This window comes from Halichoeres trimaculatus, unplaced genomic scaffold (assembly GCF_033239565.1).
Source record: "Halichoeres trimaculatus isolate MK-OKI-2021-1 unplaced genomic scaffold, fHalTri1.1 fHalTri1_scaffold_1, whole genome shotgun sequence".
Taxonomy (NCBI): Eukaryota; Metazoa; Chordata; class Actinopteri; order Labriformes; family Labridae; genus Halichoeres; species Halichoeres trimaculatus.
In genome coordinates this window covers 38,702,407-38,720,391 of record NW_027437179.1, presented here as the reverse complement: position 1 = coordinate 38,720,391, position 17,985 = coordinate 38,702,407, and the positions used below count along the sequence as shown (strand labels likewise).

At 40.0% G+C, this 17,985-nt stretch overlaps 1 protein-coding gene across 2 annotated transcripts in view; it reads left to right on the top strand.

The window, feature by feature from the left end:
* Positions 1–3,528: 3,528 nt before the first annotated feature.
* The window catches only part of magi3b (membrane associated guanylate kinase, WW and PDZ domain containing 3b), a 343,311-nt gene continuing 328,854 nt past the window's right edge, over positions 3,529–17,985 (top strand). For both annotated transcript variants that reach the window (XM_074668352.1, XM_074668360.1), the window contains exon 1: positions 3,529–4,466. In XM_074668352.1, the coding sequence (XP_074524453.1) occupies positions 4,160–4,466 (307 nt within the window). In that variant the 5' untranslated portion in view covers positions 3,529–4,159. The remainder of the gene's footprint in view (positions 4,467–17,985) is intronic.

Here is a 17,985-nt window from a genome sequence, read left to right as displayed (position 1 = left end):
CTACATTATTATTTAATAATAATTTTATCATTATTAATAACATTTTATCATTACTTTTTTATAATATTATTTTTTAATATAATAATAATAATAATAATAGTAATAATTTTTATTATTGCAGTGTTCACGGTATCCTTTGTTTTAAACCTCTCCTGGGCTGACTGTTCCTAAAGACGCTTGTGGTTCGTGATGAAAAAGATGAAATGTCCAGATGATGCAGTTGAAAAAGTAAATAATGACATTTATTTGACCTTTGGATTTAACTTTTCAATAAAGAAACTTTACTCGAGACTGTGCACGCCCACAAGGTCTAAAGACTGTGTGCCCATGTCAGCCACACCACTAGGCTGCAGCACTCTCCTCTTAAGCTCTCCACCCACATGAATCACAGTCATTGGGCGCACCCACCACACACAGCTTGTTTAAAAATATAATTCAATAAATAAATAAATTTAAACTAAGGAATGGGCTCCTACATTTGTAATAAATAATAATAATAATAATGATGATAATAATAATAATAATAATAATAATAATAATAATAATAATAATAATAATAATAATAAGAAGAAGAAGAAGAAGAAGAATAATAAGAATAAGAATGATAATAATAACAATAATAATTGAATTTCTATTCTTAAAATAGTATCAAATTATTGTAATCTTCTTCTCTGGCAGGATCTGGATTATCCAGATTAAATGTGTCCCAATCCTGCTCCAAAGTTTTCAAAGTTTGACACATTCCCAGGGATCCACACAGAATCACAACAGGATTACATAATTTAATCCGTATAGGGGAATATTTTTGTCTTCAGAACAGCCCATACCCAGGATGGGATCATCACAGCTTTTCATATCAAATGTTTTTATTCATGAGTGGATGAAATGTACGAGTTCATGTAAAAAAAAAAAAAAAAAGGTTTGTCCTGAGGTCATGACATGTGAGCGCTCTGCATGTAGGTTGGGGCAGTTTTCAAATTAAAGGTCAGATCCTCAGCTCTGGACACACTCCCCCTGCTCATGGTTTATGCATGAACACAGCACCGAGGCTGCTGCATGTGCATATCCTGCATGAACACTGTGAAACAAAGCTGTGGATAACAGTCAGTCAGCGACAATTAGGCATTAAAATGAGCTCAGGCATGCTCCCACAGCTCATGCATGGCTGGCTGCGGTCGGGTGCAGCGGGGCGCGATGGGTGCTGTGTAGGTATGCAAGTGCAAATCAAAGACCTGAGGGAAAGATGAACTGGAGCAGCAAATTGTTTGATTTCTCCTGTTCTGTCAGAGGGGGGCGCTGTGGAGACACTGGCTGTTCTCCCTTAGGACAACTTCCCTCACTGTATGCAAATGAAGCGTCTTAATTAGGGGGTAATTTGCTCAGTGTGCTTCAAATTAGGATTGCATGCTCTGTGTAGTTTAGTTTGTCACTTATGTAGCATTTTATCCAAAACTAGACACTTAAAACATCCCAAACAGAAATCTGTGTTGATACACTCAGAGCAAGAGTGTTTTTTTTAATATATTACATAATTTTTATTTTTATTTTTTCAGATATTCTAATGTGCACAATGACTTTGTTCTATAAAATCTGTCCGTTTGGCAGGATGTGGTGAGCATTAATGCATTTTTCAGGACAATGTTGGAAATTTTTCACAGTTTTTTATTTCCACCTCCAGTCTCAAAGCCGTCCAACTGCTCCCATATCACATCAGTCAGTCCAACACAGGTGATGAAGCCAGTTTTCAATAAGTGGAGTCTAGATTTTCTCGTCTGTGGCACCAAACTTCTGACCTCAGAGAGACACTGCAAGTTCATACAGTAACCATTCACACAAACTTCTTAAAACACTTTTCTATAATGTGGATATCACGGGACAAAGTCACAGTGTGTGCATGTACATTCCACATTCTGTTATATATTTCCAACATCAGCTGTCTTTGATTAAACCCATACTACAGAGCCTGGTTGGTGTGTGGTATATCTCTGTGTATTTGCCTCTGAGACAGAATTCTCGGCCATGTTTTTTCATCAAATATCCAACAAATTTCTTTCTACATCCACTATTATTTATCCAAGGACATATTATATCCCATCTGGATGCTATCTGAAACTTTGATAATAGTTTGAAGTCATCTTCTGTTGTTTTTTTTTCCAAGAAAATGTAATTTAATATTTTCAGAACTGACCATGTCCATCTAAATTCAATTTCTCCTTCATTTTATTATTTGTAATAAATATTGCCATCTCCATATGAATCATGAAGTAATCTAATAACTTGTCTCAGCCAGTGGTCGCAGTATGTTGTCTGTTTCTGTCTTTTATCCTTGATTAGGATGTTACTTTGTCTGTGGTAGAAAAAGCCTGGGATGTGACAAATATTTGTTACCAAAAAAAAAAAAAAAAAAAAAAAAAGGATTATAAGCAAAAAAAAACAAACAATGTATTTCAGATATCTGGTTCTATAAAAAGCATGAAGTAAAAGAGGAATTAAAGAAACAACAAACTTCTCATATCCATACTTATTTCCTTTTTTTTTTTTTTTTTTTTAAATATTCTGTTTATTTATTTCCTTCCTTCCTTTCTTCTTTCACTCTAAATGATCAATGTCTTTATATATATATATATATATATATATATATATATATATATATATATATATATATATATATATATATATATATATATATATATATATTTCTATCATGATTATCACAAATAATCTCAATGAGCTTTAAAATGGTACAATTCTATCTTTATTATTGTACTTGTTGACGGTAAAAAATGAAATAAAAAATTTGATTGAAAAAAACTGTATTCATCCAAAAAAAATAATAAAATAAAATTTAAAAAAGAAGAAAAAAAAAACTTTTCATATTATTATTATTATTATTATTTTTATTTTATAATTTTTTTCTTCTTCTTTATGGTTTAATTTGAAAAAAGTTTGCTGAATCTTGTGGGCGGGGCTTACATCAAGTGTAAGGTACATCCCTATTGGCCAGTCTCAATAATAATAAATAATAATCACACTTTATTTATAGAGCACTTTTTAAAAACTGAGACACTTTACAAATATAAAGAGCAAGTTAAAAACAGAAACAAATACACGAAATAATGGAATAACAGTAAAATATATGCAAAGAATAAAACAAGACAAAAAAACAGTTGAAAGGAGTTTCTTAATTTATGATTATGATGATGATACCAGGGTAGCAACCACGGAAACAACAGCACAGCATGAAATAACTTCTTCTTTTTTCCAAATTAAAAAAAAAGTTTTAATTTCATTTTATTTATCTTTTCAGTGAGTGAAGACAAAGGGAAATTTCTGTGTTTATTGAAGGAGTCTGACACCGATTACTCTAAAGCTTCTCCCTTTCAGACAGAAAAAATAATGGCCAAGTTCAAGTCTAATTTAATTTAAAGCTCATTCTTTAATACTCAGTACCACATCTGGCCGCAGGGTGGAGCCAGCAACTCTCCAGCCGCTGAGCGTAAAAAGGGGCGTTTCGGAGCCTGGCAACATCTCTGTTGGCGGTGCCAGGTGTGTTCAAACCTGTAGCAGACAAACGCTCACAGATGTCTGTCCGCTCAGTCATCGTGGGCTGGATCCTGACGGCACAAACCGCCTCTTGGTGATCGCTGCCGCCCGTCTGATTCCACTCTGCCCACAGGTATGAGGGATTTCTCTTTGACGCACCACATTTCAGCGACAGACACTCCAAAAACCGACCGCTGAGTGAGTAAAACCCGCTCTGTTTACGTTTCGTTTCGACTGCTTGACGTCGGGAGGATCCTCCACGGCGAGGTTGTGTCTCCACAGAGCAGACAACGCCAGGTGCTCCCTTTTTTTTTTTTAAAGACTCATCATCGCGATCAACTCTCCTGTTTTTACGCACAAGGAGTGCTTGGATTTACTGCAGCCGGAGCAGCTGCGCGGCGCACAGCAGAGGAGTGCATGCCCGTGGGATGACAGAGACACAGCGTGAAGAGCAGCCTCTTACATGTCAGGAAGATGAAATCCCCAGCAGGTCGGGAGAAGAAGAACTCAGGAGGGTTTATTAGGCCGCGTCACTCCGCGTTTATCTAACCACAGCGAAACCAAGGCGACTGTAACCAGTGAGCGTGTGTAGCTGTTCCAAAAAAAGGGAGTCACCATGTCCAGAACACTGAAGAAGAAGAAACACTGGTCCAGTAAAGTGGTGGAGTGCGCGGTGTCATGGGGGAACCTGGGCGATTTTGGCTCCGTGGTGGAGGTCCTAGGGGGAGCAGAGCTGGGTCAGTTCCCCTACCTGGGCCAGATGAAGCTGGACGTGCTGGTGTGTCACATCGGGAAGCTTCCTTACTACGGAGACGTTTTGCTGGAGGTGAACGGGACCCCCGTGAGTGGACTTACTAACCGGGACACCCTGGCTGTCATCCGTCACTTTCGGGAGCCGATTCGCTTGAAGACGGTGAAACCAGGTGCGTGTCAGTCTGCTTTTTGTGTTTCCCACACTCCACTGCTGCCACGGCTGCTGCTGCTGTGACACCTGAGCTCTGTTTGTGTGTGAGATGAGCGTTTAGATACGAGTTAACCCCCATGAATACACTCACACACAGTTATGTAAGCAGACATTAACATTCAGTGACATCAATATATCGACTAAATCTCACAAACTGCCCGTAAACACAACACTGAGTAGCTCCATGTGCCTCCCTGGGGTGTTTTCATAACCGAAAGAGGAGGAAAACTGAAACCCAAGACTGATTAAAACAAATGAGGAGCTTTGGCTTGTTAATTTTCAGATATGTTGCTAATAAGAAGTGGGTGAAGGAGTCAGTTAAGTGAATATGTCTGTGACTTTTTGACCCTTTTGAGCGTAAACGTGCCTCATAAATTAACTGATGGATTGGGGTGTACACCACCCTGGAGAAATCCAAGACTTAGCATCCAATAGTCGACTCCACTCACCACTTTCTCAGGGAGATCAGATAGTGATAATGGTAATAATGGCATGTAGCCCGCCTGGGTCTTTCCAAGCTAAGTGCACTTACATGCATAGAAATCAGGCCTAATTACATCCTCCATTATTCAGTCTCTACTCTGCTGCACGTTGGCCGCAGAAGCTGGAGTGGTTCGCCATGTTTTATCCTGTTGTTGTTGTTGTCCCATCACTCTGCATCCAGCTCTCAAAGGGATGCTGGCTGCAGCGTCCAACACTCTGATAATGAGGGCTAATGGCTGTGATGGCTTTGTTGATGCTCCCGCTGTGTGCTGCTCTGGTTCTGACCCAAAGCAGAGTTCGTGGGGTTAAGAGTTTCAGTGATATTCATGCGACTGTGACTCAGGAAGTTTCTGCTCGTATTTGTTTTGGAGTTTTTTTTTTTAAACCTGTGTGGTGTGAGAAAGTTTATCAGTCAAAAGGCTTCACGTGAAAACTGCCGACCGTTAGCAGCTAGCAAAGCGCGCTGCTAGCAAAAACCGTAACGCTAATTGAAGCTAGCAAAGAAACGAACACCAGTTGAAGCCAAAAAAATAAAAGAATTGTGCCTTCAGTCGCACATTTTAAGGTTTTAATTCCTCAATGTTGACATAGGGTTATTAAAAACATGCAAAAAAGACAAAGACAAAGTAATTTCATGTTTGACGAGGACTATTTGTGTCTGTCTGGCTGACGTGTCCTGATGTTGTTGAGTAGCTGCTAGCATTAGCTTATTTATCTTTATTTGCTTTTATTCAACCTTATTTAACCAGGTTGGTTCCCATTGAGATTAAAAACCTCTTTTTCAATGGAGACCTGTCCAAGACAGGCAGAAGTGGCAAAAACACGGAGTTACAAACGCATAGCAAAACACAAGTTAATGGATTAAAATTAAAGAGTCAATCTAGGAATCACAAACAGCCAAGTTAAAACATTGGCATATTTAGCTCGGCTGGTTAGTGTAATAGTAAGAAAACTGTGAGTTCGATTGTTTTGTTGAAAAAACCTGTTTAACCCTTTTGGGTGTGCTGTTGTACAAGTCTGCTAGGACGAATTCTTACATTTTTACACACACTGCAGTGCAATTTTTTGAGTGTTTTTATTTGCTGTACATCACTTTAATGCTCATATTCCAAGTTTTAATAACAGAGTGATTCATGTGTTGACATTAGACTACCAAAAGTTAGCATAAATCAAGGTGAGGATTGCAAATACTGTCCGAAAAATGGAGGATATCGTAGCTAGCTAAGCTCCATTCAAGTCTGTTCACAGCGTTTTCGTCAGTTACGTCATATTCTCTGTCCGTAGCATCTTAAAATCCCATTTTACTAAAAGTAAATACATTATGATAGAGTAACTTTGATTGAGAGAAGTCACGCCAATAGTAGAACTCAGTGTCTCTTTTGTGGAAAATTATAGTTGTAACATCTCTGTTTTCAAATCTTTGGGTAGGTGAGGATATAGATGCTAACTCCTTGTAGGGGTCTCTTTCACCCATCATCTCTCTTTTCTTCCTCGCTGAGATAAGTTTCAGTGTGCTCTATGTGTTATTTTTACATTTGTTGGCGGATAAAACACCTTAAAATCATTTTTTATTGTGCACTTCTATTTCTATCCAATCAGTTTTTACATTCATCTGCCTCCAATATGGCTGTGCATCTGAGTAACTACCCAAATTGCGACGTTGGTGCAAACACTCTCTATTGACTTATGTCTTAACTACTACAATAAATTGCTTAAAAGTGCATTAAAACTTAAAAAAAGAGAAAGTCCATTTTGTGTTTATCACAATAAATTTAATATACAGAAAATACACAGCTGTATCCCTTAAATTTGTAAATCTAAAAAGGTTGCATAATTTATTTAGAGTCTACATAACTTGCTTTTTGAGATATAGTCAATTTTGTAAACTATACAAATGACTATTTTCAATGGTGCAATTAAATTTCTACTTTTGAACACACATTTTTTATGTACAAAACCATAGTCAGCCATAAAGAAAATAATGTCGTGTGTGCTTTACTGTGAGACATGGTGAACGTGTGAAATGTTTGTGTATCTCCCTGGATTATATATGCAAAGTGAATGATCGATCTGGTTTCAAATGTACTGCCAATCAAAAATGAGAATGCTAATCCTAGCGCTGATGCTAAGCTGGGCTCTATAGGGTTAAGCATGTGATAACACAGAATCATGCTTTAATATTAATGTTTGATGGGAGCAGTGTAACAGGAGAGGCTGTGAACTGAGCTGCCGTCACGGTTAGCTTACTTTGATTTAAGGTGCTTAGCGTTTTTTTCTAGGTCACTGTTCCTCGCCAACGTAAAACAACAGCATCATACCACGTCCATCCATCCATCCCGGGTCAGTGGAATCAGCTGTTATATAATAAGCATATGAGCTTTTTGAATCATGTTGTTGGTGTTGTTGAAGGTATCAGGAGAGAAATGACAGAGGAACATCTTTAGCTGGAATGTTTTAACAACAACTGAGACTGTACAAAAGGTTACATCAGCATCAGCAGCAGCAGCTGAGGCCTGAGTCCTGAGGCCAGGATCCCTGAAGATCTGCTGCATGTGGGCTCCAGCCTGCTAATGGTGTGTGTGTGTGTGTGTGCGCTGTCACACTGAGGGGTGATCCTGCATTTTTGATTCAGCTTTATTTTATTGATTTTCATACCTTTTAATAAGCAAAGAAGAGATGAATGAAGACTGTTTGCCAAGATTTATGAGTCTGTGGTCCAACAGTGTGCGCGCACATCAAGGTGTGTGTATTTTTTTGTGTGTGTGTTTCATGACTCCACACTCCCAGGAGCGCCAAACACCAAGCTCTCTGCCCCACTAACCAAGGATGATTAATAAAGGGCAGAGAGGAACCAGAGACTAAGGGGGACAAAGACACAGAGAGGCCGGGGAGGGAAAATAAAGAGCGATAGGGGAGAAAATCGGCTCTGCCTTATGCTCCAGGCTTAACTCCCACGCAAGGCTGTTTTTGCTCTTTAGAGCTCACAGGGAAGTAAAAGGTGGCAGGGATGGCAAAATTCTCATCACTGCTTTCTTCACTGTCATCCTCACCCGTCTGGCCTGGATGGCTTTTTGCTTCTTCTTCTCTGAAATGTGAGCTTGAAACTGGAGGAGCTGATGGCAGCACGAACGTATGAATCCTCCTGGTACACTGGTCAATGCACAGATTAATCATGTCATTTATGATCCCCAATCAAAGCAGCTATCATCAGGCTTCTTAATGACAATAGATGATCATGCATTGCAATTTAAATTTAGCAAAATGTTAGCTGTGGAAGTAGAAGTGGAAGCCAAGAATGGCAAAAACTAGTTACACATTTACATAATCATGCATGTCCCCACATGTCCTGCACAACCAGGAGAACTTGGAAACTGTTGGACCAGTTTTCCAGGAATGGAAAACATGGAAAGTCAGCACTCTGCTTCCAGTCAACACTTGATTAAAGTTGAGTTCCCCCCGGTACGGTACACGCCAGTACCGTCCCACTTTTTGGATCCCTTCTGTTGGGGTGCCACAAATTAGGAGTTAAAAAGCCTGAAAACCTGACAGCATATACCCTCAATGTTCCAAACTTATTTTATTGAGAATCATTAAACAATACCTGTGAAACAATGAAATCTTTATGTTTTAACTTCAACAACCGATAAAGTGTCCTGAGTTTTAGGTCTCAGAGCAAAAAGCAACAATGGCTGTCAGACCTTCCTGGAGGTTTATAAGATCAGTTTCTATGTAAGGATCCCCCAACATAAAGGAAATTGGCAGTGATCAATCGGTGAATGTCTAATATAAAGCTAATCCCAGAAAATGGAGCTGAAGTCCATTGTTTGGTGGAAAGAATCGTCGCTTCTTGTGTGACAGCATCAGCAACTGTAAGTAAGGGCTGGGACGATATGCTATTCTCACAATTCGATTCGATTATGATTTTTGGGTTGCTGATTCGATTCTAAATTGCGATTCTTCAATATTTTTTGTGATTTTTGGTTTGCTTTTTTAACACTGGACCATGTGAAAAAGTTAAATGATGACGCTAATGTCAACAGACTACATCAGCAGCCATATTTTCCCATAAAAAGCACATCACGTGAGTCAGAGAGAAATATTTCGCCCTCTGCTGGAGAAAAGTGGAATTCAGTTTATAAACAAAGACTGAATTGAAGAATTTTGATTTAAAAAATAAACAGATTTTTTTGACAAAGAAGCCCGATTTTGACATTTTCAAACAAAAAAAATCCCAATATATCGATCTTCAATTTTCTTCTATGTTGGAATTATTAGCGGGAAACACTGTGTTGTACTGCTATGGCTTCATGCTATTGCGCAGCTGACGTGGCTATCGGTTTTTTGCGTAGGCGCCGCCTACCAAAAGGGGCATGGTTGGCTGTGGAAAAACGCAAACAGGCTCTGGCTTTACTGACCCGTCCTGTACCCAACTGCACTGATCCATACTAGACTGTTTGGTGGAAATAGGGCTTAAGAGACTTCTCAGACCTAGTTGAAGGACTAAGAACTGCAAGAACAAAATAGGTAAATACGTTAAAAAGTGTTGCAAATCACAACTGTAGAAAAAACACTTAAGAAAAATGAGGAGGGCAGGGTGTAGTGTATGAAATAACAACTTGTCTCTGTAGTGACTGAAAATTGAAAAGTCCTAGAAAATAATTTTAGGGGAAGAGTGTGAACCCTGTTGTGTTGTTGCTCTGATGCTCAGTAGAGTGCTGAGATTCTGCTAAAGCTAGCTTAGCCAGTTTCCTACAGCTTGTATTGTTTGTGAGCTGGGTGACATCATTAAAAGCTTCAAAATCAAATTTAAAGGAGATTAAAAGTACTCTGTTTTGTTTTAATCGCGTGTTAAGTCCAGCAAGTGGCAGCTGAAGTCACATGACTGCTTCTTACACTCAATGATGAGCCTCTCTTTGCTCATGTTGGGCTGTAAAACCTCAAACCTGTTGACTCCTGGTCTGGCTCTGCTCATTAGTGTGGTTTCTTTTTGTAGCTAGCTCAAATATGATCTGGTGTCGACGCGGTTTGTTTTATTTTGAAAGTCAGCAGATGTTTCAGTGTGGTTAAAATGTTCAACTTCCTGTCCTGATCAGTCCACTTTGGCCTATTGATCTGATTCAGCTGCACAGGTGTGATTTGCTGACTCTCCTCTTCTGATACAGGAAATCAAGAGAGGCTGGAATCTGTGTATCTCTATTGTTCAGTCGTCTTTTTGTTAGCATGCTCAGTATCAGGAAGAAGTCATCTCTCCTGGTGACCTGGAGGTTGAAAAGGCATCAGAACGTCTCTGACTTCATGTCCTGTTAGCCTGTCAGAGCCCTCTCAGGCGTCACTTTACACATGGCTTTGTTACATTGTATGATCACATATTGTGCATGTGTGCACATCTGCACTGTGTGTGTACGCTGCTGTGTGGTCGGCTCATGTTTTATTCACACCTCTTGCATAATTGACTTAGTGAGTGGATTTTCTCCACTCTGATGGAGGCTGTGGGGCCTGGAGGATCATCTGTTAAACAGGGCGCTGTGATGGCCTGACAGCGGCCGGCAGAGACAGACAGACAGGCTCTCTGCGTCTCCTCTCTTGCTCTGCCTGCTTCCACTTCTTGAGCTGGTGGGCTTCCTGAGCTCTGACTGCTGCTGACAGACTCTGCGCCCTCATCTTTGGGTGTTTGTTTCTCCCAGGGATGGAGAGTTATGGTCGTTCAGCTCTCTGAACCACCCTCCACGTGTAGCCGTATATCAGAATCAGTCATCGCCGTTGGTTTCAAAGGTTAAGCCGTTGTGAAAGTGCCTGCCGCAGATTAACAACTCACTAACTGGGAGACCTGCCAACTAATCCAGCGACAGAAGAAATGGTACCAGCCCTGTCGTCCAATTATGGTCACTCCTGGTTCCAAGACCGAGTTGGCGAAGGCGGAAACGACAAACTCCAGGCTGCTAAACGGCGGTCTCAGGACAAATGGTTGACATAATGAGGGCTAGGTCCACTTCAGCAAGCTGTAGCACAATGCACAAGCATGACTCAGTGAACAGGACATGGGAAATGGACCAGTGAGGAGAAAAAGCAGCGCTGAACAGTGATTTAAATCACAATCAGTCTCAGTATCTCAAAATATGTTTTTTTTTCTGAAAATTCATTATTTTGCTTTCCAAATCAGATTCTTTGTCCATACTGAAGTCTTCGTAAAGGCTGCAGTGTAACACCAGTGTGGTCATCACTGAATAAATGTAAGAGTATGTGTACCAAAAGTCCAAGTAGTAGTCACGTTTCTATTCCACCAGACGCTTCAACATCAAAGTTTATCCTAAAAGTGGAAACACCTTTTTAGTAGTCAGTATAAATATATTATATCTTGATGCCCTTTGCCTTCATCTGCTGACAACAGCAGCAACAACAGTAAAACTAGGGCTCCAAAAAATTAAAATGGATAAAAAATAAAATAAAATGAAATAGAATAATAAAATAAAATGAAATAAAACCAAATAAAATAAAATAAAATAAAATAAAATAAAATAAATAAGTAAAATGAAATAAATTAAATAAATGAAATGAAATAAAAAATAAAATGAAGTAAATAAAATAAAATGAAATAAATTAAATAAATGAAATGAAATGAAATAAAAAAAATAAAATGTAGTAAATAAAATAAAATGAAATAAATTAGATAAATGTAATGAAATGAAATAAAAAAATAAAATGAAGTAAATAAAATGAAATGAAATAAATTAGATAAATGAAACGAAATGAAATAAAAAAATAAAATGAAGTAAATAAAATAAAATGAAATAAATAAAATAAAATAAAGAATAATAAATGATTATTAAAAAAGCATGCTAAATCCCAAACGCAATATTGGTCCAAAAATATCGCATTTAGATTATTTTCCAAAATCATTCAGCCCTAAGTAATGCCCATCAAAATGACAGGTTAGCTCTTAAAATGTGTGGGATATCTAAAGTTACCACTTAAGCTGAACAATTAATTGAAGTGAAATATTAGAATGGAATTTTAATATTGCAAAGGCTGCAATTTAAAGAAAAAAAAGTTTAATGTACACAGACCTAGAGGGAATTTAGTAACCTGTACTTGATCTTCCTTAAGACCAGCAAAAGTCAATGCTGAGTTTCAAACCTGTCAACTCCAGAGATCCATACAACAGAATGACTCCATGACCCCTGTTCACTCTATTCTGTATGGTTTATTACTCTCACAGACAACTGAGGATCAGTAAAATTTCCCAACGTTCCTTTTTCTTTTTCAGGGAAAAAGTGCATGTCACGCATGGTGACACACTTCTCAGGTCAAGCCAGAGATTTGGTCTTATTTACATTTCTGCACTTTATTTTGTGTGAGATTCATAGAAGAGAGGTTTCATATTTACTGTTCAAATCATGGTTCATGCTTTTTCTTTCTCTGATTTTATTTAAGGTAATTAATGATAATTTTATTACACATCTACAAGGCTTGAAGTTAAATCAGTTGGTCAGTAATCTACTGTGATCCTAATAATTAAATAAAGATGTGTTTTTAGTATCAATTCATGCATCACTTCATCTCATTTCATCATAACATGTTGGTGTGGCCTACAGGAAACAGTTGTTGATATGTTGATATTATCCTTTGTGGTAATGTGATTTGATTTACACACACACATCAGGACACCAGGCTGAGTACGAGCTGTTCCTCCATGCTCAGCTCACAGGTAGCTGTTAACCTCAGAGCTCTGTGAGATTATTTTGAGTGTGTTTGACACAAAGTGGATGCTTCTGACTTATAAACTGCATCTTCTGGGAGTTTTTTTAAAAGGAATGTGCTGTTACAAAGAAGAGGAATAGAGTTATTTTCCTTCAAGGTGGCAGCAAAAGCAGAAAGACGCGGTGCACAACACAAAACATTCATCATAACTTCTCAGTCCAGTTAGTGGTGTCCTTTTCCCAGTTATAAAGGAGATCTCATGTGACTCCAAACTTTGGATCAGGTCATAAAGAGTCTAAATCCCAAAAAGCAGAAACGAGGATTTAAGGCGAGCAGGGTGAGGAAAGAGAAAGACAGAATGCAGGATGCGAGTCTCTGTGGAGGCTATTATCTATCTCAGCCATTGATCGAGAGAAATGTGAGCTGAAAGAGTCGCACACAGCACTTCACTTACTTTCCTACCGCCGCTTCTGGTGCATCATATGTTCTCCAGGGAGCGCCGGGAGTATTCTCTCACATGCTTACATCCACACGCTGCTTTGAAACGGAGAAGTTCACACTGAGCCAGCAACGCTGCTTCGCGACACACACCGTTAGCCGGCTGTGCTCATTTCTCAGCATCTTTGATTAAGCAGGGAGAGGCCTCTATTAAAAGCTCCGTGCTTGGCGTGCAGATCTATTTCTGCCGGTTACCCCCAGCTAAGGATCAGGAAGGGATGTCTGATGAAAAGGATCATGACTGGCATCCCAGAATCCCTTTTTCCCCCCCATCGCCTGCTGCTCTGTTATCATCTACTTTGCCTCCCATCCGACTTCAATCACTGAGCAATGACAACATACGAACGACCTGTAGCCATTTCTCTGCGGCTGAATAGATGATGACTCTGACATCATATGAATAATTTCTTTGTGCCTCTGTGAAAAGCTCTCTTTTGCCTTTTAGATGATTAGTGTTAACTGTGTGAGTGTGAAACACGTGTACACAAGCCCCCGCTTTAAAATTCATGCGCTCGGCTGCTTTGCGTTGCCCTCAGATGGATGGATTAGTTGTTTTCTTGTATGTTTGAATGAGTGGCTAATTAATTTTGATGCTCAAACACCTTAAGGATGTGTGGGTAACACAGCTCTTACAGAGTATGATTGATTTTTATGGTAGATAGCTGCTGTGGTTATGATGAAAGCACATTAAGTCAGCATTTGAATGGTGTTATCACCTGTTTCTGTAAGCGACTCGGCTCCAGGAGCTAATTTTCTCTCTTAATCATCTTTGAAATTTGGAGCCAAATTGCTTAATTGAGTTTGCATAAAGCAGACCTCTAAAGCTACTCCAGATTACATCCTGAGTCGCTGGCTCCTGCTCACACATCAGCCTATTTTCCATTACCTGCTGCTGGTGCCAGTGGAGAAGAATAGAGAGTGACATGAGCCCCTAAGCCCCTGTATCAAACGGCAATAGTGAGTGTGGGTTAATCACATTAATGCACCTCTCATATCAGGAAGTGCCTCTCAATGGATTCATCCTCTTGACAGGCGATGCTTTGTCACTGCGGAGAGATTTGCAGTCTGCTGCTGGGAAAAAAAAGGAGAAGATGAGGATTGAGAGCAGGAGTGGGAATACGGCAGCCCGGAGAGCCCGGTCAAATAAACAGAGACATCTGTTCTCGGCTTCAAGATGTTCCCGACCATCAGCTGCAGTGGCGTGCACAGACTTTTGAAGGGCAGGGGCAGAAGGAAAAATGGGCCAAACAGGGGGTCCTCACAACTGGAACAGGCACTAAATAACATGGTTTTCAGGGGAACGTTGCATCACATGTATGCCACCCATGAGGGCAGTTCGGTGTGTTTTTCCAACGATAAGGGCACTTTAGCGTGAACTTCAATTAGAGAGGACACTTAAGCACAGGTTTTGGCTCCCATGAGGGCAATGGAGCGTGAGCTTCAACTCCTAAGGACGGTTTAGTGTGAGCTTTGACCAAAGAGGGCACTTAAGCACACATTTTGGCTCCCATGGGGGCACCTTAGCATACGTTTTGACTCAAGAAGGGCATTTTAGTGCACATTTTGGCTCCCATTGGAGCACTTTAGTACAAGCTTTGACTAAAGAAGGCACTTGAGTGTGAGCTTTGACTCAAAAAGGCACTTTGGCACAGGTTTTGACTTCCATAAGAGCACTTTGGTACATTCTGTGACCTAAGAGGACATTTAATAACAGGTTTTGGCTCCCATAAGGGCACTTTAGTACGATCTTTGATCTAAGAGGGCACTTAAGCACATTTTGGCTCCAATAAGGGCACTTGAGCATCAGTTTTGACTCAAGAGTACACTTAAGCGCACATTTTGGCTCTCATGGGAGCACCTTAGTACAAACTTTGACCAAAGAAGGCACTTGAGTGTGAGCTTTGGCTTCTATGAGGGCTCTTTAGCGCAGGTTTTGACTCCCATAAGGGTACTTTGGTACATTATGCAACTTAAAAATGCACTTTAGCATAGGTTTTGGCTCCAATGAGGGCAGTTTAGCGTGAACTTTGACCCAAGAGGACTCTTTAGTAAACATTTTTGCCCCCATGGGAGCACTTAATCACAAGCTTTAACTTAAGAAGGCACTCAAGAGGGACTGATCAGATGAGAGGAGCAGGAGCACCATCATGTTCACCACTGATATGACAGAGAGCTTAAACAAAGTATGTTACAGCTGAAAGGCTCCTTTCTGCTGCTTTTTATGCAGATTCAACAAGATTTCAGGGATTTTTTTCCTCCCGCTAAGATCTGTTTAGGCTCGGGCATCCATCCAGCTGTTCTGCAATTGGATTATCGACTGCCGGCTGCTTATGTGGCTACTTTGTGATTTTAATTGCTTGGGTGCCTGCTTTGCATGTTATCACATGTTGTCGACAACTGTCTTAATACTGTTTTCTGGGCCAGGCGTCCCTTTGAAAAAAGAATCAACACTCCTAATCTTATTTGTGCCAACTGGCTGGATAAAGGCTGCGAGAACAAATAAACACATAGAGGAAAAAGTCACTGTGTGCAAACACAATAAGCTATAGGTGGGTCTGGATTCTCATATGCCTCATTGATAATTTAAAACGCTGGCAACACAGAATGTAAAAATAAAACTTTGGCAGACCTCTGCGAGAGGAAACACAAGCAGAGTGTTGCATCAGACGCTCCTCTGCTGTGTTTATGAAACAGCTCTGATGTGCTCCTGTAAGAGTTTAAAGTACCACACCAGGGGTTTCATATTGCAGCCCATTAACTGCAAATATGTACGCCCTGTGGTACTGCTGACCCTCTCCTGAAGCAAGCTGCGAGATGAGTGTTAGATGGCACAATGGGGTTTTCATACCTTTCAGGCCGTCTTTGAACAAAAATCACCCAGGGAGAAAAAAATGTATTAAAAAGTGTATTACAGTGGAAACTATGCCTGCTTTTACTGTGGTTGTGATTTTCTGAAAATAAAGCACAAAACTTCCACACAATGGCATCTGAATTTTGATGATATAAAGATAATTTGAAGAAATAGCTCAACAGAAAACAAACATTACAAAGCTACAAAGAGTGGAAAAGAAAGTTTAAAGCTGTCGTAAGGAACTTTCAGTTTGTTTTGACCTGGTCAGGAAAGACCTCTCTACTCCATCCTAAGGTAGCTCTCTCAGACTAAATCTCATTCTGGCTACTTCTGACAGGCAGAAGTGATGCTCAATGTGAATATGACCTCCTCACAGCAATTTCAGACATATGTAATCATAATGTAGAAATGCTTCACCCCTAAAAAACAGAGGGGAGAAAAAGCAGAGCCACCGTCGCTTCATCAGTGTCTTTTATGAAACCATTACTGTCTGAGTGCTTGGGTGCATATTGAGTCCACAGCTGTGTCTCAGTCAGTGTTGCCAACTCCTCAGTAAGGAAAGTGGCTGCCTCAGAAGTCTCTAAAAGTCCCAAAATGACGCCATCGCCTAATTTGCATAATAATCCATTTGCAAAACTTTTCTTTTCTTGCTTCTTGATTTTTTCTTAATGTCAAAATATCAACCCTCCACCTTTATCCAGGCTTAGAAACTGCAAATCTACTCACATGTACGATTCATCTGCATGGAATTGCCCGCTCTGGCTGTAGCTGGGAGGGACTCGCACAAGAGCGAGTGTTGCATCTTTGCAGAAAAGGCTCTGGGCAATGTTTCTTGTGGTAGTTTTCCAGCTCTCTGTACGCGATACAGAATGCGCTTGTCTGTGTGTGTATATGTGTGCCTGTGAACACGTTGCGGAAGTACTTTGGTGTGCTCAAAACAGCGCAAGGGGACATGTGAACGTAACAATGTACAATTGACACCCCATCATGTAAATATGATGAATAACATAAGGCTATTTAGAATAGAATAGAATAGAATAGAATAGAATAGAATAGAATAGAATAGAATAGAATAGAAAACACCTTATTTAACCTCGAGGGGAAATTCAGGAGTCACAGCAGCAATCAAGAAAACAAAAGTAAGAAAGTGTAGAAAGTGCAAAAAGGTCCACAAGAAAATAGATGCTGACAGCTGGTCCATCATTGTCCAGTCAGCCAGTCTCCACCTCCTCAGGGTCCAGGACTGAGCTTCTTCAGCAGTCTGTTCAGTCTCTGTCTCCTGGATCCTGTCTGCTCACAGCAGGTAAAGCTCTTCCAATGTGGCGTTGATGTCTGGTGTTAGCTCTGTTATCCATGTCTGTGAATAGCATGATGCTACTCTGCCTTCTGGTATACCCTCTGTTGCTGGGTTAGCACAGCTAGTTCCTCCATCTTATTGGAGATAGATCTTACGTTCCCAATAACAATGGATGGAAGGACAGGTCCATGTCGTCACTTCTTATCTCACACCAGAGAACTAGCACACTGTCCTCACCTCCTTCTCCTCACCTTGTGGGGAAACATCTGGCCTAGCACCAGTTAGCATTGAACTGCTAAAGGCTGCTAACAGCTGATTTCACATGTAAACAATGCAGCCGTAGTTACAGGTAGGATCTCCAGACAAACACAGGAGCAAAAATAGTTAAAATATCACTGAAGACAAAACCAACATATGAACCAAAGTAATGATCCACTACAAATGCAGAGATGACGAAAAAGAAATGAAAAAAATCACAAGAAATGGACAAAGAAGACAGAGCTGCTGCAACAGGCAGCTACAACAGGGCGGCACCTAGCAACAAATTAGTCTTGGTAAATTAAAAAACAAGGTATAGACCTGATTTATAAGAGGATTACTCTAAATCACGTCTGTTGTGATCTGGCACCCACCTGTTTATCATGTGGGACT